Source organism: Balaenoptera ricei, chromosome 6, assembly GCF_028023285.1.
Source record: "Balaenoptera ricei isolate mBalRic1 chromosome 6, mBalRic1.hap2, whole genome shotgun sequence".
Lineage (NCBI taxonomy): Eukaryota > Metazoa > Chordata > Mammalia > Artiodactyla > Balaenopteridae > Balaenoptera > Balaenoptera ricei.
The window spans coordinates 101092463-101117117 of record NC_082644.1 but is presented as its reverse complement, the minus strand read 5'-3'; the positions used below and the strand labels follow the sequence as shown (position 1 = coordinate 101117117).

Below are 24655 nucleotides of genomic sequence, written 5' to 3'. Positions count from 1 at the left end.
TGATGGCCATCACTTTAATCAGTCTTGTTCTTCTATTGTATTGATAACTTCCATTTAAACTTCAACCCTCAATCAATCAAGATTTAATCTCTCTATCCTACACCTGAGCTGCTGATCATTACTGGAGAAAATCAGATAGATTTGTACCACTACAAAATCAGGTTCTCTGAACTTATAAGGGCTTTTAATAATTCTTAACAATCTTTCTGTATGTTCTTAGTTCCCATTCCTATCATACTAATGGCTGTACCATAAACCCGTATCATGCCACTCATCCCCTCATTTTGAGAAGGGAATTATGCCTTCTAACATCCTTTAGTCCAGTAATAATCCTCCTCAGTTTCATCTTCCCCACCATCTACAAACTTACATTTATTTCTTCTATTCTTTTATCTTTCCTCCTTTCTCTACAGAGGAGGTGAATCTCCACCCTTTGAAAACCAATCTATCACTTGTGCTGTGGATCCCATCTCTTCATGCAGTCTCAAACATTTTGTTCCATCAGTTATTTCCCAGCCAGCCTTCTTCTCTAATGACTCTTTCTCTTAATCTTTAAGCCTTCCAGTCTTAAAAATAAAATAAAATACCACCCTCAACCTGTGTTAACCTTTATTTATTCTCTTCCCTCTATGAACTGCATCTTTTGTCATCTCCCAAAATATTTCTTTGCTCTAACCCTACCAAACTATTTATCATGCTGTTTCCTATCTCCATGCCTTTACACTTCCTGTTCCTGCTATCATAATGCTCTTCTCTCTTCTTTAGGAAGCTAACTCCTACACATCCTTTAAAAATTAGTTAAAACATTTGTTTAGGAAAACTTGATTTAAATACTTTCCCTCTCTACTCTTAGGGTATTATGTGCATCCTTCTAAGGCACTTCTTACCATTCTGGGCTATAATAACTGATTATCTTGTCTGTTTTCCTCACTAAAATTTCAGCTTCTGGAAGGTAATGACCATGCCCTGATTTGTATCTCCAGCACCCACAAAAATGCCTGGAACATGGAAGGCACCTCATAAAGATTTATTGAATAAATGAATGAGCTAATGAATACCTCCCTATATACCCTACTTAGACTAAGACTAGTGAGAAAGATTTAACTGAAATATATGCAAGTATTGTGACAAATATCTGCTTCTCTTAGTAAACTATTAAAACATATCAATAGTAATGTGAGAATGGAAACTCTTTTAAGCAGAGCCTTATACGGTGCTATTTCTTGATGATGTTATCATGTGCTAGAGTCCAAATTTTCAAGCATGGATCTTATTATTTCATTCAGTATTCCAGTCCTGGGAAGATGAATTCATATTTACCAAATCACAAGATCCTTACTAGTACCAAAATGCTAGAGCAATACTTAACAATTGTGGAGCTGAAGCTGCCACAGTTGTCTAGACAATCAGGGTAATTGGAAACTTTTTTTTTTTTAATTGGGGTATAGTTGCTTTACAATGTTGTGTTAGTTTCTGCTGTATTGCAAAGTGAATCAGCTATATGTATACATATATCCTCTCTTTTTTGGATTTCCTTCCCATTTAGGTCACCACAGAGCACTGAGTAGAGTTCCCTGTGCTATGCAGCAGGTTCTCATTAGTTATCTATTTTATACATAGTAGTGTATATTGCGCTGATCAATGTTAGCATTATAAAACAAAGGGGGATATATGTATATGTATAACTGATTCACTTTGCTGTACACCTGAAACTAACACAATATTGTAAATCAGCTATACTCCAATAAAAATTCTAAAAAATAAAATTTAAAATATTAATAAGACAAAGGGATTTGGATAACCAAAGGAATATTTTTGTGGAGAAGCTGAGGAAATATTCCTGCCCCACAGAAAAGGATACTTAAACCTACTTAATGAGACACATTTTCCTTTGATGTCACGTAAGATATATTGGCAAATTATTGCTGTATATATATCGGTTCTTATGTAGGTTTCATGCTGAACATTCCTATTTCTCTTGACATTTGGGATTATATCATTACTACTCTTATTGTTTTGTTTCAACAAGGTCTGCTGACACAAAAATATTGACTCTATATACTGAAAAATGTTCTTACTCTCTTTGTAACTGGCAACTATCCTCTGTATCTAGAAGCTAGGCCTTTTTTTCTGTCTAGTGTTAGAAAATAAGATGTAGTTCCATCGTTCCATGTGTTTGAAAGATCCTAGTAATGTGCTCAGCAAGTAATCTGCTTTGGGATCAAAGCTAGTACAAACCACTTAAGGAGATGAGGTTTTAAATAATATGACCTCATAAATTATAAAAGAGAAATACTACTAACTCCATTCTTATTATCACCAAAACTACTGTCATATCAAGTAAACATGAAATTATTAAACATTACTCTGCCATTATTACATCACACCTTTGGGAACTCTACAGTTGACAAAAGTTCACTAATAGAGTATAGAATTTATTTTAACTAGAATTAGCTACTCTTAAATCAATTATGTCTACCAAAAATAAACTGTATATGTGGGTATAATAAAATTTTTAAGTTTATTATATTTTGTTTAAAATATAACATAAATAATATAAGTAATTTAAATTATAATTGAGAAGCAGGAGTGAATCTACGAAACAGGTAGTGTCCAGGAAGTCTTCTTTTTCTTATACAGCAAGGAGAAAGGAAAAAAAATTCCTACCAGACTGAAATATAGTCTCTTGCTGTTTAGTTATGTACTTAAATTTTTGGCTAGAAAAAAGGTAAAATCTACCATAATTTTTAGCAAAATAAAATGAACTGCACAGAATTGGTGAGTGTTTAGTTATCTTAACATTAAGTTTTTGATCCATTTTATTATTTTACATAATAAATTCAGAATTTCCAGGCTTATATACACACAACATATATACACACCAGAAACAGTGCCCATGGCTCAAACTTTCTGATTCCCTAGACTTAGAAAAATAATCCTTGTGCACAGATCTTTAATTCATTTTTATGGTAGTGAAATATATGACACACCTAAAAATATATATGAACAAAATATTGAAAAAAACTTTTTGTATTACTCTTTTTTCCAACAGGTTTGACACTGACTGTCTTCCATTCGAACAAAAAAGATTTTCTGGAATCCAAAGGTGTTTTAAATGGGTAAAAACATATTTGTTCATCTATGGGGAGGAGACACACCAGTTCCACAGGAAAAGCACAGTTTCTCCTAGAACTTAACTTTTTTTTTTTTTTTATAAATTTTTAAATTAATTAATTTATTTATTTTATTTTTGGCTGTGTTGGGTCTTCATTTCTGTGCGAGGGCTTTCTCTAGTTGCGACAAGCGGGGGCCACTCTTCATTGCGGTGCGCGGGCCTCTCACTGGCGCGGCCTCTCTTGTTGCGGAGCACAGGCTCCAGACGCGCAGGCTCAGTAGTTGTGGCTCACGGGCCTAGTTGCTCCGCGGCATGTGGGATCTTCCCGGACCAGGGCTCGAACCCATGTCCCCTGCATTGGCAGGCAGATTCTCAATCACTGCGCCACCAGGGAAGCCCTAGAACTTAACTTTTTAAACAGTTTTTTTAAAACCAATTTTTAAAAATTTATTTATTTATTTATTTATTTGGCTGCGTCAGGTCTTAGTTGTGGCACATGGGATCTTCATTGCGGCATGCGGGTCTTTTCGTTGGGGCACGTGGATTTCTCTAGTTGCAGTATGTGGGCACCAGAGTGCACAAGCTCAGTAGTTGCGGCGCGCGGGCTTAGTTGCTCTGCGGCATGTGGGATCCTAGTTCCCCAACCAGGGATTGAACTGACGTCCCCTGCATTGGAAGGCAGATTCTTAACCACTGGACCACGAGGGAAGTCCCAAAAAAGGTTTAATAAAACCTGAAATTAATCAATGTCTCTACTCTCTTCCTGAAAAATGCTTTAACTAAGTTTATTGCCTTGTGTATTATGTATTATTGTCATCCAGAACTTTAGTTCAATCTTTCTTTAATATCTCCAAATTATCATTGCTATTGTTAGTGACAGTACAAGTAGTACCTATTTAGACTTACACTTGTTTTTTTTTTACCAGTGTTTTTGCTCAGCATTGTTTTTTATATTTTCTTCATTCCTTTTGAGTTCCCTTCTTCTTGTAGTACATCACGTAGAAATTCTTTCAGTGAGAGCCTGCTAATAATAAATTTAGTGTTGACTTGTCTAAAAATGTTTTTATTTTGCCTTATTTTATGTGAAATTATTTCTAGATAGAAAGCAGCAATAGAGAATTTTAATTATAGTAAATGCTATGTTATATGAAATTTGAAGATGGGAAAGATAAACTTATGATATTTAAGTACCCATCTTTTTGTTGTTGTTAAATCACTTATGAAGCCCATTGAGGAAAAAAAAAGCCATTTCAAAGTTGTCAGGTAGGGACTTCCCTGGTGGCACAGTGGTTAAGAATCCACCTGCCAATGTAGGGGGCACGGGTTCGAGCCCTGGTCCAGGACGATCCCACATGCTGCGGAGCCACTAAGCCTGTGCCCCACAACTACTGAGCCTGCACTCTAGAGCCCACGAGCCACCACTACTGAGCCCGCGTGCCGCACCTACTGAAGCCTGCGCACCTAGAGCCCACGCGCCGCAACAAGAGAAGCCACCACAATGAGAAGCCCGCGCGCTGCAACGAAGAGTAGCCTCCGCTCGCCACAGCTAGAGAAAGCCCGCACGCAGCAATGAAGACCCAACACCGCCAAAAAAATAAAAATAAAAATAAAATAAATAAAAAACAAAGTAATCAGGTAATATTCTACTATATAGATTCTCAAAGATTAAAATCTCACATTTATAAGAAAATGAGGTTGATTTCTCATGGTGATTTGTGTATTACTGATAAGACTCAGGTAATAAAATAGGGTCCCTTGCATATGAGGATGTCAAATAGTCCACAGTTTTTTTATATCCTGGTTTGTTTGTTTTTTTTAAGTATGACCATCAAAAAGAAAGATAAAAAGAGATTAGCACGATTGGAAAACAAGTCAACAGAAAATACACCAGTGTCCTTCCAAGATAAGTAGGCATAGATTAGAGAAGAATAAAATAGCCAAAACAGTCATCTTTTAGCATTCCAAGTATATAATGACACGAGACTAATTCTATTTTCTTGGCTTTCTTTTGTCTTCAGTACAAGTTTCTGTGCAGTTGTACACAATCAATATATTGGAGCAGATTTCCCCTGGAGTAATTTCTCATTTGTGGTGGAATACAATTTTGTAGAAAACTCTTGTTGGACTGAACATTGCAAAAAATTGAATATTCCTTACTTGGCCTTTAAAGTGATTCTTCCAGACACAGTTTTAAAGAGTAAGGATATAAACTAAAATTCCTTTTTTGTTCCATTAGCGTGAAAATTTTCTGCTTTCTATTTCTGATCTATGGAAAGAGAATAAACTATAGCATTAGAAGACTTGAGTTCAAGCTCTAACCTCACCACCAACTGTGTGACCTTGAGCAAGGCCTTTAACTATCTCTTGCCTCATATTCCTCTTTTGTAAAATAGCCTTTACTGATTCTATTTGTCTTCATCCCTTTAGCTTCTAAATTTTACTTACAATAGCACAATTAAATTATAATTATATCTAATCTTAATCTGACTTTTATGCAACAATATTTTTATTGAATTTTAGGGGAAAATATGTCATAGTATGTTGACTGACACAGAGAACTTTTAATACACAACAAAAAATAATGCACAAATGCTTGGCAAAGAGCCTAAACCACTTTGCATAGCATTTGGTTTCTTTGTATTTCTCAGTAACGCTTCACATGACTAAGGTTGTGAATTCTCAGATCCATTAAATTAAAAAGCCTGTATATTTTTAGTCCCAGTGCATCTCTCATTCAAAACTTGCCATAAGTTACTTTCCATCCACCTGAAGTATGAGTAGGAAGTTTGAATTCTGAGACATTCCAACTCAATTCTAAAAATACAGTAACCATAATTATTACTTTGGAATCTTTGATACAGAGATTTAAGCGTTAACTTCATTAAATAATGAAAACATGGGTTCAAGAAGGGATAAAAGTTAAACATTCATCTTTAAACTGAATTTATTCAACCAATTCCTTATTTGGGTCATTTATAATGCTTCAATTTTCTACTATTATACCACAAGATTTACAGTAGCTTATATATCTTATATATCTTTATGTACTTGTCCTGAGAAGTAAAAATTCCAGGGTAAAATGAATTGCCGGTTCAAAGGTATACACACATTTATATATTGCCAATAGCTTTCCAGAAATTCTATCCCAATTTATGTTTATGCAGAAAGTGTGAGAGAATCCTTTCCCTCATATTTTTACTATGAGTAGGTATTATTAATCTTTTAAATTTTTGAAAGGATTAGAGGCAAATAATATTTTATAGTTGTGTTAATTTGCATTTCTTTGATTATCCATATCATTTCATAAGTGAATTGATCTTGTATAGCCATTCTTTTATAAATTGCCTGTTTATGTCCTTTGTCCACTTATTTGTTGAGGTATATGACCTTTTTCCTATTGATCTGTAGTATTCCCTATGGATTATTGTGCATAATTTTAAATTTTGATGTAAATCAGTATATATATTTACACAGGAAATGTCCAACATGTACTAATTGAATAAAGCAGATATTAACATTCAGGTAGAGTATGATCCTGTTTTTTCTTTTCCTTATTTTTTCAAGTGAATGTACATGTGTAAGTATAGACAAGCAAACATATAGAAAAAAGTGTGGAAGTATGTGTTAAACTCTGTTTTTAGTATATAGTAGTTTTAATAAATTCTATTAACTATTATTTCTAGGAGTAGAATAACATGGTTTTTATTTTATTCTTCAGACCTTTCTTTATTCTGAATTCATATTTTTACAATGAATATGTTTTATTTTTATACTACTCCTTGAGCATACACCTGTTATTCTCATGTTTAGTAAAAAGAGAAAGAACTGAGGGATGAGAAAAAAGAGAAATATTTATAAATTTTTTCATATTTAGGGAGCAACTTGCTGGATAGTTTTGGTGGTTTTCTTTTGGAAATTCAGATTCCATATGTGTTTTTTGCATCTGAAGGACTTCTTAATACTCCAGAAATACTTCAATTGTTAGAATCCAAGTAAGTTATTGATTTCATAACTTAGGAAAGATATATATACCCTAATTGGCTAAATATTATGCTATATATGTGGCACTATTTCTTTCTGATTCAAGCCTGGAATTATATCACATAGGAATAGTTTTCCATAGAGTTTATGTCAACTTATACTCTCTCCCTATAGTACACCATCATAATTATTGAATATTGTCTTTTTTTGGTTATATATCAATTTTGTGGAGAAAAAATAGTTAATTATTATTTCAATTCATATTTTAATTGCATTTCTTTTGTTACCAGCAAATATGAACATTTTATGTGGGGGGGTTTTCTGTGAATTACATGGTCATGTCTTTGGGTCATTGATATTGAGAATGAGTATTCTTATTTAGGGGACTTTAAACACTGACTAGGAAACAAGATTATGAAGTTCTAAATGAATTCTCAAGTTTTTAGACCTTTAGTTCTAACATCATACCAACACGGAGCATTTTTAAATGATCTAAAACACTATCATAGCATACAAGTTGTCACAGGAAGGTTAGACATAGGATTTTAGACAAGGAAGGATAATTATGCTGTGACCTTCGTTAAAATGCAGATCTATTTTCCATGCTTTTGTTTTTATAACTTAAGGCTGTGCGGCATTCACAGAAAACTGCGAGCTTGTAAAAGATAGTTTAAATCTAGGCAACTTTTCAGGAGAAAAAAGAAAATTCTGATAAATGCAGAATGTTTTAGTCTCATAACACAATGTTTTAATTTCATGAATTATTACTTGCGGAGCCAGAATAAATTGGTCAAGACATTTATAATAGGGGAATTCCCTGGCAGTCCAGTTGTTAGGACTCTGCACTCTCACTTCCGGGGGCCCAGGTTCAGTCCCTGGTGGGGGAACAAAAATCCCACAAGCCGCGTGGGTGCGGGCAAAAAAAAAACCCCAAAAAACAAACAAACAAAAAAAACATTTATAATAGTATCATGTACAGTAATATTTAGCAAAATACCTAAGGCAACACATATCTCAACTAATTTGTCATAAACTGAATAATTCATAGTTTCATTCTTCAAATTTCTTAAGTAGAATAAATTGAGGTATGAAACTTGCACAGTAGTTCAAATAATTTAATATGCAGGAGGACAGTACAGTTTTTCTTAAAGAATTTTTCTTAGCCATCTGTCACCCCAAAATATTATATTTTACAGGTATAATATCACACTGGTGGAGAGGTGCTGCAGTGAGTCACTGAAACTCTTTGGTGGTACAGAGCATTATGTAGTGGTGACAATTGATGAGAACACCACCATAATTTTGCAGGTAAAACTATACAATAAAAAATATGAATCAAGTATATTAAAATACATGTGTAACCATGTAATCTATTAGCTTTAGAGAGCTTAACTATAATCTACTCATGATTTCTTCCAAAACTTTGCAAATGGACCATAAGTGCTAAAATCATCACCGTAGAAAATGGCTATTACCAAGCTTTTTCAATGCCTTGTAATTTTTAACATACTTTAAGAAGATAGAGCAAATATAGTATCTTTAATATTCTGTATTGACCTATTTTTAAATACATTTATAGAATAATTATAGTGTTGAAAACTTTAAAAATCAAATTCTAGCCACTGTGTTTCTTAAAAGGAGGTAACATATTAATCTGTAATTGGTAATACGGGATTTCCTCTAAAGTAAGTGGGGATTGCCTATAGATTAGTCAGTTTTTAAAAAGAGAGAGAAAATCTCTTCAAAAATCCATATATTTTAGAATTTAAGATGTATGAATCTCCCTGATTTGTTTGCTTGATTGGAGTACAAATTACAAAGAAATTAATTTAATAGTGTGGGAGTGGAGAGCAGAAAGCAGTTTGATGGTATGGAGTGTAAATTAATGGCACGTATTATGGTAAGGTAGAAGTCTGATTTGATAAGCAAATGTTAATACTATAAGAATTATATGACGGAAACAAAAAAGCTCTGTTAGAAAGATTCTTATGGAATATTGTGTCTTGCATATTTAAGGTTATTAAATAACAATTATTTGTGGGAGGGAAATCCTGTTTGGGAAAACTGTTTTAATCCATGCTTACATAACTTACTGTTAGAATAAAATACTTCTTGAATTATTCACTCTATCAAAAATTAATATTGTTAAAGGAAAATAGGGATTCTAGATCATTAGAAATACATTCCTATAAGTCCATTAACTGCTGCTTTTTCATCTTCCTTAAGTAAGCATTAAGTGCAGATTATCCCATGGGTTTTTGTCCTTAAGAGTAGCCAGATCCCTGTCTACAAAGAACTTTGCCCAGATAGGAGCACTCTGTAGACTGCTTGCTTCATGTCTAGGACTTTGGGAGATTCATGAACCCTCCTTGCTGAGGCTATCATTAACCGTTTTACAACTACTGTAGCTTTTCCCCTACTACTTCCAGTGTGACTTTAATTTTTCCATAAAATGGGAACCCATACCCATGCTTCTTCTCAAGTTATAATTTATATATCATAGATACTAGAAATATGGCAACAATAATTTCGTAACAACTGGTCAACCCAGTGAATCTTTTTATTTTATTTATTTTCTGGTAGGACCTAGAAGAATTAAACTGTGAGAAGGCATCAGACAATATCATTATGAGACTGATGGCATTATCATTCCAGTACAGCTATTGTTGGATAATTTTATATGCCAAAAAACCATTAAACTCAGAGTAAGTAAACACGTCTCCATCCAAAGTCACATATATATCTTTTAAGTTATTCCATTTTCTTCTTCGAATAAAAGTAGCTATGTAAATTTTCCTCTTGCTCATCTAGTTTGCTTTAAGTAAGGGATTCTCAAGGTGAAGGCATGCCCTTAGAAAACAAATCGGAATTTCGGAGATGATGTATTTCCCCTGGACAGTCAGTGCAAATCATGCTCCCCTCCTCTACCTCACTAAGAATTGCTGCTGTGAGTGTTTCACTTCTTATTAATTTTTAATTCTGGACTCGTCTGTTAAAAAATGTCATTCTTCAATCACTTCTCTCTAAAATTTTATTAGATATACCAACTAACTAGCATCTTACTATACTTCCTTTCATTGATGTGCTTAACTGAAAAATTGCCCCCCAAATCCACGCCAAGACACTGGCTCAAATTATCATTATATGTCTCTCCTTTCCCTCGTTCTAAATTTTATGAACGTACTGCCTTCACTTTCTCCTTTTATTCTTTGCAATCTGGCTTTTCTCTCTATCTCTATACTGATCTCTATCTCTCAGATGTCACTCATCATTTGTGACTTTCTTATGATCATATCCAAAAATATTTTTATCTTTCACTGCTCTGAAGTATTTAAGACTATTGTCAGTGCTTTCTGTCTTGAAACTCTTCAGTTCCATGGCACTTCAATGTTTTTGATCTTCTACCTCTCTACTTCTTCTCTGTCTTTACCTCTTCTTCTTCCTTGTCCCAGTCTCCAGATAGATATGAAATCTCTTTTTTTCTTCTATTTTGTCCATTAAAAATCTTATCCTCTCCCATAGCTTCAGTTATCATCTTTCTGCATATAATTATTATATTTCTATCTGCAGCTGCAGTCTCTCTTTGAAATTCCTGACATAATATCTCTAATTTTCTATATAATATTTCCACTCTTATATTCCACAGGCTCTCAAAGTTAACATAGTATGAGTTCATTTTATTCTCTCTTCCCTCCAAAACTGCATATCCTCTTTTCTGCCCTTTAGCTATTTATGACCATTGCCTTTCTTTTAGTCATCAAGACTGGAAAACAAATCCTATAGATTCAACCACTGGACTTTCATCTCTCCCCTCGCTCTATTTATATTACCAACATCTTAGTTCAGTTTCTCATTATTTTATGTGGACTATTATAACAAACGGTTTTCCCACCTCCAGATGACTCTCAACATTACTCTCCATAATCTGTCATACACTCAATTAATATTCCTAAAACCAGGCTCTTATTATTTCACTCTGATAAAACACCTTCACTGACTTCCCCATTATTTACTGAATATATACAGACTACTCACCCTAATAGTCAAAGTCTTCGGCATATAATCCTAACCTATATTTTCAGGCTTACTTTTCACTGCTTTCCATTTCAATCAAAAGTTCTGCTCATTAGCTTGCAAACATCCTCCTTGCTTTCCTACTTCTACTTTTGCTCATACAGTTCTCTCTTCCTACGATATTCCTTCCTTCCTCCAGCTATTCCATCTGGTGAAATTGTGCCTATTTTTCAGGACCTATCTACTTTTTCTAGTCAACCTTTCTTCAGTATCCCCCACTCATGCATATAAACAGATATTTAGTTGTAACCTTTCCAACCTTCGAACTCCTTAGCTCCCTGTTTTCTCCTCATCTTTGATATTATCGTATTTTGTTTTGTATTATCATTTTGGGGCACTTGCCCTACAGCAGTGACCACATTGCTTTCATATGATAGATGCTTGGTAAATACTCCTTGATTGAATGAATGAATCTTCCCAACTAAATTGCACACTAGCCTTATTCACTTTTTTAATCTCTACAATACTACATTACACATACCACATCATAGTAGAAGTTTCAAAAATATTCTTTAGTTATTAGATAAGGTACAGATATCTTATCTTATTTAACATTATATTATCTGTGTGATTTTTTTCCATTATTGACTTTCTTGTTTGACTCCATTTTGTTTATCTTACTGTACCAAGCTCTTTGTATAAAATTATTATTATCATGTGACGATACGTGTAAGTTAGAATGTAAGAATACAAACAACTTGGTTCTTATTCCTTCCTCTATTAACAATAACCTCTAGTAGTCACTTAATATAGTTTTTCCTTTCTACCAGAACTGAAAAATTAAAATAATTATTCAGTTCTAACGGGGGGATGGGAAAGTTGGGACGAAGTGAGAGAGTAGCATTGACATATATACACTACCAAATGTAAAATTGATGGCTAGTGGGAAGCTGCTGCATAGCACAGGGAGATCAGCTCGATGCTTTGTGACCACCTAGAGGGATGGGATAGGGAGGGTGGGAGGGAGACGCAAGAGGGAGGGGATATGGGGATATGTGTATACTTATAGCTGATTCACTTTGTTGTACAACAGAAACTAACACAACATTGTAAAGCAATTATACTCCAATAAAGATATTTTTAAAAATTATTCAAGTCTAAAATCTTCATTTTGAAGATTAATAAAGGCTGTAAAGCATGTTAAGCTTTATCAAGAACTTGGAAGTATTCTGGATAAATAATTGATTTGAAATTTTTTAAAGTTGTTTTTAGATTGGTATCCACCTAGAGGTGCAATTGAAGTACAAGAGATTATAAGAAGAGATTTACACTTATTTTTATCCAGATGTTCATGAAAAAAATTAATTATGTAACACTCTGAGATTGTTTTGTGTTCAGGCTAGAATTATCATTTATTCACAATAATATATTATTATAAAATGTAATTCTGTTCAGACTTCTAGGTATCTCGGTTTCATATTTTTAGATCATTGGAACATTTTTAAAGTATCTTAATCAACTGACCAAATGAGGAGAATTGAAAATACAAAATAAAAATTTTTAATTACTTTAGTAGTTCATGCCATTAGTTCCTATTTGAGAAAATGTGTCAGGAGTCCCCAAGACAACCCCCAAGTTGATGATTTGTTAGGAATATTCACAGCGCTGAAAATATTCTTGTACTCAAAGCAAATTCAGCAAAGGGAGAAAGGGCGTGGATCAAAGTCCAGAGGAAACTAGGAGGAAGCTTCCGAGAGTCCTCTCCTAGGAGAGTCACACAGAGCATGCTTAACTTCCCCAGCAACGAGTTGTGATAACGTTTGTAAAATGTTGTCTACCAGGGAAACTCTCCAGACACTCAGTGCCCAGGGCTTTCAGTAGGAGCTAGTCACAAATCAAAACTCTAGATTCCAAAAAGAAAGCAGGTGTTCAATAGAAACCACATTGTTTGAACAAACAGTTTAGGCACAGTGTGTCTCTCTTATCAGCCACTCTTTTGAAAAGAGCTTACCTGAGAAAGAAGCCAACAGAGGAAAAAGAGCAAAGAGATTAAGAGAGCCATTGTCTCAATGACATTGTTTGAGTCCCTGGGTCCAAAAATGTCTTCTCCTGGACCCCTTAGTAATATAAGCCAACAAATTTCTTTTTCGTTGCTTGGAGTACTTAAAGTGGATAAAGATAGTAGAAATATCCACCCACAGCTCGAGTCACATCTGACCTGTTTAATAACTATAGACAGGAAAATAGCGGTGTTTTTTAAAATTACTGAGATATAACTGAGATATAAGATTGTGTAAGTTTAAGGAGTACACTCTGTTGATTTGATACATTTATATACTGCAATATAATTACTACCTTAGTGTTAGTTAACACCTCTATCACATCATATAATGATCATTTAAAAGAGTGTTTTTTCTAACAGTTCAGGGAAAAGACCCAGGGAGGATTCTAGTTATCCTGGCTCTGGTCATATGTTCATATCTGAACCTGATACTTTGGCCAGGGGGATGGAGTATTCTAGCTGGCTAGGCTTCAGTCACATAGCCATCCCTGGGGCTAGTAAGGGGATGAGTTAAACTTTTCTACACACACACACACACGCACACTCAGCATCTCCTAGATTTAACGGTACTATTGAAGAATGGAGGTGGAACTGTTCTTACAAAAGAGTACTGAGTGGAAGAAAAAATGAGTCTGCCACACAAGCATTGTTTTAGCCAGGTTATTCTAAAAACTTTATAAAACGTGAAAAATAAAATGAATTTTAGTAAGTATAGTCAGACATCAAATGAGTAGAATATAATAATATAATTTTTTTTAGGTACTATCTTACAGAAAAGACACTTCATCACCTAGCTTTGATTTATGCAGCTTTGGTTTCATCTGGGCTAAAATCAGAAGAACTGGATGTAAAGGTATTCTTTTTCTATATGTTTGTTTGTATTTTTCATAAACCAAAATTTATGAAATCTGAAACTCAACTGCCCAGTGAGAAGAAACATTAAATGGGTAAACTAAAAAACACTTAAAAGCCATATAAAGAACAGTTTCAAATTAACAAATATTCTTTCCACTTAAATTTCTGCTCTAAAAGCCTTTAATGAATTTAACTTCATATTTTATCTCTTCATTACTACTTAGATTTTTTGAAACAGGTCAGGATATGAATAAAAATAAATATCCCTTGATCAAAAATGCTCACTTATGAGAGACATACTGTTTTTATCTGCTGTAAAATGGAAATCTTATGACATATGAATAGAGCAATATCTTGATGATCTCTAATCAGTCTCCTTTCTTGGCTTTTTTTCAATGTCCCACTCTGAAGTTTATATATTTCCCCAAAATTCAGGGCTCAGTCCTCTACTATTATCACTTTATATTCTTTCCTTGATAAACTCAGACATTCCCACAAATTTAGCTTTCATTTTTAAGAAAATCCTTAAAATTTTTCTAACTTTTCTTAAGGTCTGCACCTATATTCTAGAATTCTACTGGAAATCGCCACATGAATATCCCACAGGTGCCTCAAATTCTGCATATCCAAAACACAACTTCTCATCCTCCCCCAAACTTGATATTGACCTAAAACAAGTAGACTGCCAGTTATTTCTGCAGCAAAAATGGGTTTATACGGGATCAACAAAGAACTGCAACTCAGGGCCTGCAACCATGGCAAGCCATATGCAAGTCCGGGCACAGCAACGAGAGGCGAAATCTTTTAAAGAGGGGAAAAGGAAGTTGGGAGGGTTATAGTAAACAAAGAGTCCATTGGAGGAGTTGAGAGTTCGAAGTATAGTGGCTTTTCATTGGCTGAGTTGTGACAGCCTCTTATTGGCTGAGCTCTTGCTAGGAAAGAAGAGGAAGTCTTTCTTCCTATTGAATTGTACTATCATGGTAGGGCATGAGAGCTCCTCCTGCTGGTCTCCCAACTCTATTTTAATTAAGGTTTCTGTTAGTTTTTTACACCTAGTTTATGGCATCACTATTCTAATCTAATCAGTAGCTAAATCTTCCTTTTAACTCTGCAGTGTCTCTAGAGTATGCCTCTCCTTTCTACTCCCATTGCTATTTCCCTAAATTCAGGCCTTCACCTCTCACCTGGCGTTCTAAGGTAACTTCCTAATTAATCTCTTTATTTCTACTCTTTTCCCACTCCCGTGCATCATGTATATTGACACCAATTACATTTCTGAAATAACAGCTGTGAATATTTCACTCCCTAGACTGTAAGCATAAAAGAAAGGGAACATGCTTTTCATTTTTGTCTTCCTAGCACCAAGCACAGAGCCTATGTAGTAGGCTCTTGATAAATATTTGTTGTTGAATTGAATTTTTGTGCTCAAAAGACCTTCTGTAGCTTCCTACTTCATCAAAATGGAGTTAACCTCAGGTGGATTCAAACTCCTCCATGATTTGACCCCTAGTAATCCTTCCTTTAACATCATTCTACTCACCTTTTCCTGAATATGCCCCCACCTCTCAGCCATCTGATTCTGTCCTGTCTTCCCCCAGAAATACTATTCCCCATCCCCTTACTGCCAGTCTTCATAGTTCTGACTTTTTCTACCCAGCTCAAATACCACCTCCTTTAAAAAATTTGCACCAGTTATACTCTCTCAAGAGGAATCTCTCCTCCCATCCTCCTAATAATGCTTATACCTTTATTATAATATGAGATGTTTGTTCATATACCCTCCACCCTGGATGGTGAGAACTAGGCCCTTTTCTTTGTAAAGCCTATAGCATCTAGCACAGTGTTTTGTACACAGTAAAAATATTCAACAAACATCTACTAAATAGAATTCAGTGAAAGCAGAACCTGTTAAGAAAATCAACAAATGATCTATTTGAAATAGAATCCAGATAATTTTGATCCTGTGATGCATGTTAAACATAGAAGTAAAATTCTTAGAAAAGTTATCTAAATAAATATAAATTTGTCTCATTTATTCATTCAAGTGAGGTTTTACCACTTAATCAGCCTCTTTTCTCTTCAGCTAATAGAAAGCAGTCATATGCAAAATATGCTTTAGAAAATCATTTAAAAAATCTATACATGGGTTATCTGATACCAGTAAGTGACCCTATTCAGGTACAGTGACATGATCCACAGAGGACATGTTCCAAGGAAGGCATTTGGAGATGAAATAGGAGGTACTGCTCAGGCACAGTCCATTCCAAATGAAAGTCTGTTCCCACCTGGATCAAACTACTCCAAAAGCTTTTCAAGTTTACATAATAATCTTAAAAGTATATCCATTTTTCCATGGAATTTAAGAAACAAGATGATTAATTTGCTCTAATTCTTGTATCAATGTATCACCAATACTCAAGCCTCCCATTCTCCTAACTTGATGACCTTATGACATTAAAGGGGGCTCCCGAGACTCGTATTATTTTAGAATACACTTAGTAATATGGCTTTTGGCCTCTTAGGCCAAAAAAATCCATCAGGTTGGATTATTTTTTTATTTCCAAGCGTCTGGAGAGCCTAGCCATAAAGGGAACATTACGAAATTTAAGTACATTTTCTCAAACTAAAAGAAAATACAGCTAGTAGTGTCATGCCATATTTTACTCTAATATAAAAAAATTCTATAAATTTCTTATGAATTCTCTTTGCAGAAAAATGCATAGATACACACATATGCAAATTTTTGAAAACAATGTTAGCGGGGGTTCTTGAATCTCCCAAAGTCTAGCCATGAGCTCCAGAATCCTTACCCTTAAGTTAAGGTAATATTCATTACCATTATAAAATTACGCCCTTTAAAATAAAATTTATATTTAAATAAAAGTCTCAAATCTTCTCAAAATGTCCAAAACTTTTAATAAAATAAATTTGGAATCAGTGTATTTCTGTGTACTCTATATATTTAATATAAAAAGAAAATCCTTCTTTAGCATGCATATACCCCCAGGTATATGCTAGCAGTTTTATTTATTTATTCTTGTGGAAGAAAAAAAAGTCATAATTATTTTGTGAGGTTTGTACAGTCTTTGTTTTTTAAATTTCCACTACAGGACAGAATATTCATATTTTTAAGATGTGATTGTTTAGGGCAGTGTTCTCTATCCACATTAAACTGCTAACCCATGAACTATCTTTCCTTCAACCAAAGCCAAAAGATGAAGCAGAAGATAAAAATAGAAATGAAAGGGGAAGGAAAAGGCTGGCATTTCAGAAGAGGGAAGGGCATGGAGGAAAACACAAGAGACAGACAGGAAGTAGGGGATATTAAGAAATTCTTTTTAGAGTTAAGTTTAACACACACACACATCACACATTTTTGGCAGGGGTATCTTACCATCAAATAAGCCAAGATTGGATGAACAATACCAAGAATACTCTAAATCAAAACACATTCTTCTTTTTGAATACAGCATCAAATTAATCTGTAAATATCCTTATTTTTCAACTTTTTTTTTGAAAAATCTTGCACTATTGTTTAATTCTTATTTTTATTTGAGAACTATTAAGTTTAACCTAGAAAAAGCAAAATATTAATTATTGCTAGTGACATCCAAATTGCTTTTTTTCTAATACAGATGAAATAAAACACCAAATATGTTTAAAAGACTTTATTAATAAATGCCAAATGGAAGTGAAGAATAACAATTTAGTTCCAAAAATTAGAAACTACAAGGATATCATATTTAAAGAAGGAAAGTAAATTGTTTATCCTCACAAATAAAACATCCTGGATTTCACATAGATAAATTAGTAAATTATATCTAAAACAGTGTACAAAGATTAGAATCTGCTGGGGGAGTTTTTCTCCTAATTGCAAACAATTTTTGAGTGATATATTTTGTTTCCTAGTATTTCCTATAATCTAACATAAAAAATATATTTTAGCTTATAATTGCCCCAGGAGTGGAAGAGACTGCACTGCTAATTCGACAAATTGCTGACCACAATTTAATGACCTCGAAGAGGGATCCTCATGAATGGTTGGATAAATCCTGGCTTGAAGTTTCACCATCTAAGGTTTATTTCCTAATATATAAATTAGATATTTGCAAAGCAAATATAAATACATGTACTTGAATTCTCTTTCTGGTAGCATTTTCTTGTTCTATCATGCTTGCATGAACATATGTAACAATAGCCATAATGCACAGCATTTATTTAGACAGTTTTCCAGAATTATGAATATTTTCAATCTCATAGAACTGTTTTTTTATAAATTTATTTATTTTTGGCTGTGTTGGGTCTTCGTCGCTGCATGCAGGCTTTCTCTAGTTGCAGCGAGTGGGGGTTACTCTTCGTTGTGGCACACAGGCTTCTCATTGCGGTGGCTTCTGTTTGTTGCGGAGCATGGGCTCTAGGCACGCGGGCTTCAGTAGTTGTGGCTTGCAGGCTTAGTTGCTCCACAGCATGTGGGATCTTCCTGGATCAGGGCTCGAACCCCTGCCCCCTGCATTGGCAGGCGGATTCTTAACCACTGCACTACCAGGGAAGTCCCTCATAGAACTATTTTAATGGGATCTTTTATAATGAACTTTCAAATCTAACTTATTATAGGGTGATCTAATGGCTTCAATGTCTAATATTCTTAAAATATAATAATTTTTCTAATTCCTACATTTCAGCATTCAAGAATAGTAGGTATATTATGAGAATAGCAAAATTCTATCATTCTGTGATTTGTCAGTAACTCAATTATATAATTGAAAGTAAAGTTATGAAATAGTTATAAGATTAGTTAATTTTCAGAAATTCCTTTTGTTTAAGCATAAATATTTCCAGGCTCTCATACCAACCTAGTGTTTCTGTTGCCTTTATTTTTAATATATTCAAATCCTGAAGCCATGAGAAAAGAATGATGAAGATCGTTATGTACTAACTTGGAATGACCTTCAAAATATATTAAGTGAAACATGAAAGTTGCAGTGCAGAGTATGCAGTACACTACCATTTGTGTAAAACAAGGGGAAATTAATATTTATATGTATTTGTTTGTAAATGAATAAAATATCTCTGGAAGGATACCAAGAAATTATAACATTGATTATCTCTAGAGAGAACTGAGGTAATGGAGTAGGAATGGGACTTTTCACCATATACCTTTTAGTGCCTCTTGAATTTTGAACCATGTGACTATTTTACCTACAGAAAAAATAAAATTATAAAACAAATAAATAAAATAGTCATATATATTAAATCACAGGACTTTTACATGCCTAACAGAACATAGCACTATCAACAAGTATGGGTATAATTAATTATGACATATATGTATGTATGTGCAATTTCCTTCCTACAAAGGCACGTCCAATCTATTCACATGTCTGTCGTTTGATAAACTAAAAGAGGGTGCAAAAAGCCAGTGTAACCCAGAAAAAAAAAAAAAAGAAATTTGGCAATAAAGGTGGCTGCTACATTTCTAGACATTTATGAGATCTCTCTGAAAATGTATATTTTTAGACTGTCAGGGTCAGTTCTGGTTGATAGTAATTCTTCCTGTACTTTTCACAATAAGCCTTTCCTGAAATTATAACATCTGCTAGATATCATAAACATGGTTCATTTAACCAAACCATGATAGTATATGGTCTTCAAAGGGAGAGCTAAAGAAATCTTGAGCTATATAACTAAGTCCCCTAAAACGGCGGTCCCCAACCTTTTTGGCACCAGGGGCCGGTTTCGTGGAAGACAGTTTTTCCACGGACTGGGGTGGGGTGGGATGGTTCACACGGTGATGCAAGCGATGGTTCAGGCGGTAACGCGAGCGACAGGGAGCGGCAGATGAAGCTTCGCTCGCTGGCCCTCCGCCCACCTCCTGCTGTGCGGGCGGGGGGCTGGTTAACCCTGCCCTGAAAGGTAGAAGAGCTGTCATTAGATAAAACGATTGTCATTTGAAGGAAATGGACTGTAATGAGTCTCTTTGGATGAGTGATTAGACTGAATGAACTCTAAGATCCTTCCCAATTCTGGGTGTATGAATCTTTACTGACAAACAAGTTTCCTTCCTCCTGGCCATACTTTTTTCCCCCAAGCATCTCAAATTGAGTGGTAGGTGCAACAACACAAATTTTAATCTGCTGGAGTGAGTAGAGTAAGAAAAAACCACTGGCTGATTATTCCTTACACTTTTTTCTAGGAAGAAATGTACTTACTTGATTTTCCAAGTGTTAATCCATTGGTGGCTCAGCTCATGTTAAATAAAGGACCTTCACTGAACTGGATACTATTAGCAACTCTTTGTCAACTTCGGGAACTCCTACCTGAAGTTCCAGAAAAAGTGTTAAAGGTTAGCTATTTGAGATCCATATTCTTCTATGAGTTTATTTCCTTTGCATTTGAGTATCTATTTTTACCATAAGGGTTTTCAAAATGAAGTTATCCAAGTTTGTTTTGGACTTCACAGAGCAAAGAAATGATTTACTTAAACTAAATTTCATACAGAATTCTCATTGGTCGTCAATCACATTATATATTTTAAAGCTATCTTATATAGATAATTCTGTACAGATCGTTTATCACACTTCAAATCATTTTGAAGTGTTATACTACCCACAGATATTCAATTACACACTCTATTCATATGTGTTTACATTATCTCTTCCAAATAATCCTGAAGCCCTTCTTTATAGTAGTAGCTAAAAAGAACTTTAGTCCTATCAGTAAGTTTCTTTAATTTTTATGAAGGAAATGGTATTCATGTAAATTGTGTAACTAAAAATTTTATTTTAAGTGATTAGAAAATAGATGCAAATTACAATAAGTTTTTCTTTTAATGGAGCCTAATTAAGTCATGTTCTCACTACATGGATCAATATAATACCTTTGGATGGACTTATTTATATTTTTCCTTATTTCCATTTAGATAAACGTCATTACTTATATTTACTTGACACATGTTTATGTTGTATTTTTATTATATTAATTAATTTTTAAAATTTTTTTAGCATTTTTGTGACATCACTTCCTTATTCAAGATTAGTCCTTCCGTAACAAAATCACCTCAAATTTCATCACCTCAGGAAAATAGGAATCAAACTAGTGCCTTTACTTCTCAGAGTTCAGCTTCTGGCTCTTCAGATTCTGTCATTCAAGAACATAATGAATATTACCAATATTCAGACTTAGGAGAGACAGTGCATGAAGACACAAACACCGCTTCAAATTATAACTCTTCCCTTATGAAACTAAAAGAAATGCCATGCATTTTACCACCTGTGACTTCTTACAATCAGACCAGCTACTGGAAAGGGTCCAATTGTAACCCTAACATAGTGCAGAATAATTCTTTCCTGACTAATACGGAAGCAAGGAATGTGTCTGGTAATTCCTTTCTGAACCAGAATGATTCAGAGTCAGATGTCTTTTCTTTGGGTCTAACAGCAATGAATTGTGAAACCATGATATCACCAATTGACACTCAGAAGAGAGTTACCCCTAACTTTATAAATTATCAGAAAAAGGGAACACATGAAGCAAAAGGACCTACAAATAAAGAATTGTATGCCCCTGTCTTTTCACTAGAGGGTTCTCAATCTCCTCTTCACTGGAACTTTAAGAGAAATGTATGGGAACAACAGAATCACTCATTCAACTTACAATATGGTGCAGAGCAGAATACATGTGACAAATGGTACTCTCAGAAAGATAATTTATTCACTAATCAGCAAAAATGTCTATCGGATGAGTTAGAAGGCTTCATATGTGAAAGTTCAAATGCTGAGACTAAAAAGACTTTCTGGAAAGAATTACCATCCGTCCCCAGTTTGGATTTATTTTGTGCTTCTGATTCTGATGTAAGTCAAAAAGAATTCAACAGTCTTTATTTCTACCAAAGAGCTGGAAAATGTTTAGGACAGAAAAGGCACTCTGTATCTTCATCTAACTCAGGAGACAAGAAATCATTAACAGGTAATACTGTCTATAGTTGATAAAATGACTCTCTAATGTAATTTTAAAAGATAGACTCATCTCCAAGTTAAAAAAAATTTTTGTTTTAATCACTACACTTAAGAATCTTCAATAACTTTGGCATCAAAGAAAATCAAAATTCTAATTATAGACTTTTAAGAAAATAAAGGCAAAGAAAATATGTCAAATTCTCGTAGCTTTAGATGAGCTAAGCATTTAACTTAAGAAGTTACAAGTAAAAACATGGAACAAATCTAAGTCAAGCAGAAGGCTAAAATTAACAAAGATTAAATAAAGAAATTAGTGAATTAGAAAAGTAGCCTCTTTGTCAAGCAGGGATATTTAATGAGCTAACATTTATTAAGAACTTATTATATTTCCTTTATGTGGATTATTTAATTTTGACAATCCTATTAAATAGATACTACTATTGGCTCTCTATTTTACAATTGATGTTTCTGAACATTTAGTCATATCAATTTTTTAAAAGAACAATTTTATTTTCTCACTTCTGGTAATTATACCTTTTTTTTCTGTGTTATTTCTTATTGCCTTGGCCTAAGCATTTAGAACAAAATATTAAGTTCTGATGGTCATACAAAGGTAGCCTTACTATGATGGGGAAAAAACAAAAAGAAAGGAGAAGCTGGAAGCTTCAAAACTCCTCTTTTGCCCAGGCCATTTTGTGAGGCCAAAAGGGGCCCAGAAAATCTTATATTCTTTGTTTTATTAAAAGAGGAACACTCAAACTATAAAAGTTCCAGACTCACAAAACTTGGATTTGGTCCCATTTAATAGTCATGATTTGTTTTGTTCCTGATTTTAAGGGAAAATATTCTATCCCTAGTTTTGTAAGAACTTTTGTGAGGAATAGATGCTGAATTTTATTCAAACTCTTTTTGGTCCCTATTGAGGAAAATCAAACATGTTCTCTCTGTTGACATTAATGTAAATGCTTACAGGTTTACTAATAATCATTTTTGTCATTTCTGTGATAAACCTAATTGGCTTTTTTTAAATATCTTTATTGGAGTATAATTGCTTTATAATGTTGTGTTAGTTTCTGCTGTACAACAAAGTAAATCAGCTATATGTATACATATATCCCCATATCCCCCTAATTGGCTTTTAAGGAATGATTTTTTTAAATATGCTATTAAATATGGTTGCTAATATTTATTTGATTTTCATATCTACATTCATAATGAAATTAATTTATTGTGCTCTATTTGTACTCCATAACAGTCTGACATGAAGGTGATTCTGGCTTCATAAATGAACTGGATGAAAATTTCATCTTTTTTCCACCCTGGAACAAATTAAGCATGTGAATTACTGTATATTTTTTTAACATAGGGCATCCCAATGTATGAGATAACCCATTTTCTCAATGAGAAGATCTCAGAAATTATTTTTTAATAAATTTTAGTATTTAAGGTTTTAGGGATATAGATGGAATAGTCAATGTCTACCTATATTTTAATTCATTAATTTAGTTATAATATATTTTACAATCATATATCATATAAATAATGTTGGTTTAAAAATATTTCTTTTTTCCACTTTGCAATTATTTTTATAAAATAACTTAATTCAAACTGTTAACAAGAATCTTTGATGCTAGTATCTTCATTATCACTATGGCAACTTTTGACTTTTTTACTGTGGTTTTCCATAGCACATCATTACCTCCAAATATGTTGTTTAAGATGTAACACTTTTTGAATTCATATTGATGCAGCCCTAGAAAATTTGTCCAGAGACATTGGTATAACCTCAAGATAATTTTCCGTTTGTTCTGAATGTATATTTGTGGTCTCTATGATAAAATTATTTATTGCCTTGCCTTTTGAATTTGCTTATAATGGCATCCAACTCTTGCCATTGAGATTATATGGCCAAGAATAATTACTACTGTCTTAAATATTTTAGCCTCCCTTTTTATTGATTTAATGAATCAATCTCTATAAGTATCCAAATCTAGAATATTTTAGGCTAATGTGTCATTTATAATACAATCATGAAAGATGAGTCTATACATGATCACTACCTATCATATATCAGAGCTCAGGATAAATTTCACAACATTACAGATATGCATTAAGAAACAGGCTTAATGAAGGAAAACTTAAAAGCAAGAGTCTTAAATCCAGGGAGATTTAATTGTTTGTACAAGGCATGAGCATACAAATACAAATACATGTATCTAACACTAATCAGTATTGGGCCTTTAAGAACAAGCACATATATGCTAAAAAAATGTAATTTTTAATAATTATTTTATCTCAGTTTGGAAATTTTAACACTTTGTAAATAGATGATGAAGAGACAGGATCCACTTGAACCGCTGGAAAAAAAATACCTGCACGTATTATTATCAGCAATAAAATGGTTTTCCTTTTTCTCCTTTTAACAGATTTCACATGCTCACAACTACCACCATTCAAAACACGACGTCTAGTGTATGAAAAAGTCCCTGGTAGACGTGATGGACAAACTCGTCTGAGGTTTTTTTGAAAGAAAGGATAGTGCTGCATGCCACATTTCATTCTTTTTTATGATAAACCAGTAATAAAATGATTTAGATTTGCTCATATATCAACGAAAATGCAATTGTTCTTTGATGTTCTCGGTGTTTCTACATTAAATTTTCATAATATATA

General features: G+C 33.7%; 1 protein-coding gene across 1 annotated transcript in view; it reads left to right on the top strand.

Annotated features, from left to right (window-relative positions):
- The window catches only part of SHOC1 (shortage in chiasmata 1), an 87688-nt gene extending 63132 nt beyond the window's left edge, over positions 1-24556 (top strand). Inside the window, exons 18-27 of the mRNA XM_059925293.1 lie at positions 3053-3119; positions 5134-5312; positions 6990-7107; positions 8293-8404; positions 9680-9801; positions 13932-14025; positions 17973-18104; positions 20221-20370; positions 21029-21992; positions 24409-24556. Coding sequence (XP_059781276.1) covers positions 3053-3119; positions 5134-5312; positions 6990-7107; positions 8293-8404; positions 9680-9801; positions 13932-14025; positions 17973-18104; positions 20221-20370; positions 21029-21992; positions 24409-24509 — 2039 coding nt within the window. The 3' untranslated portion in view covers positions 24510-24556. The remainder of the gene's footprint in view (positions 1-3052; positions 3120-5133; positions 5313-6989; positions 7108-8292; positions 8405-9679; positions 9802-13931; positions 14026-17972; positions 18105-20220; positions 20371-21028; positions 21993-24408) is intronic.
- Positions 24557-24655: the final 99 nt, after the last annotated feature.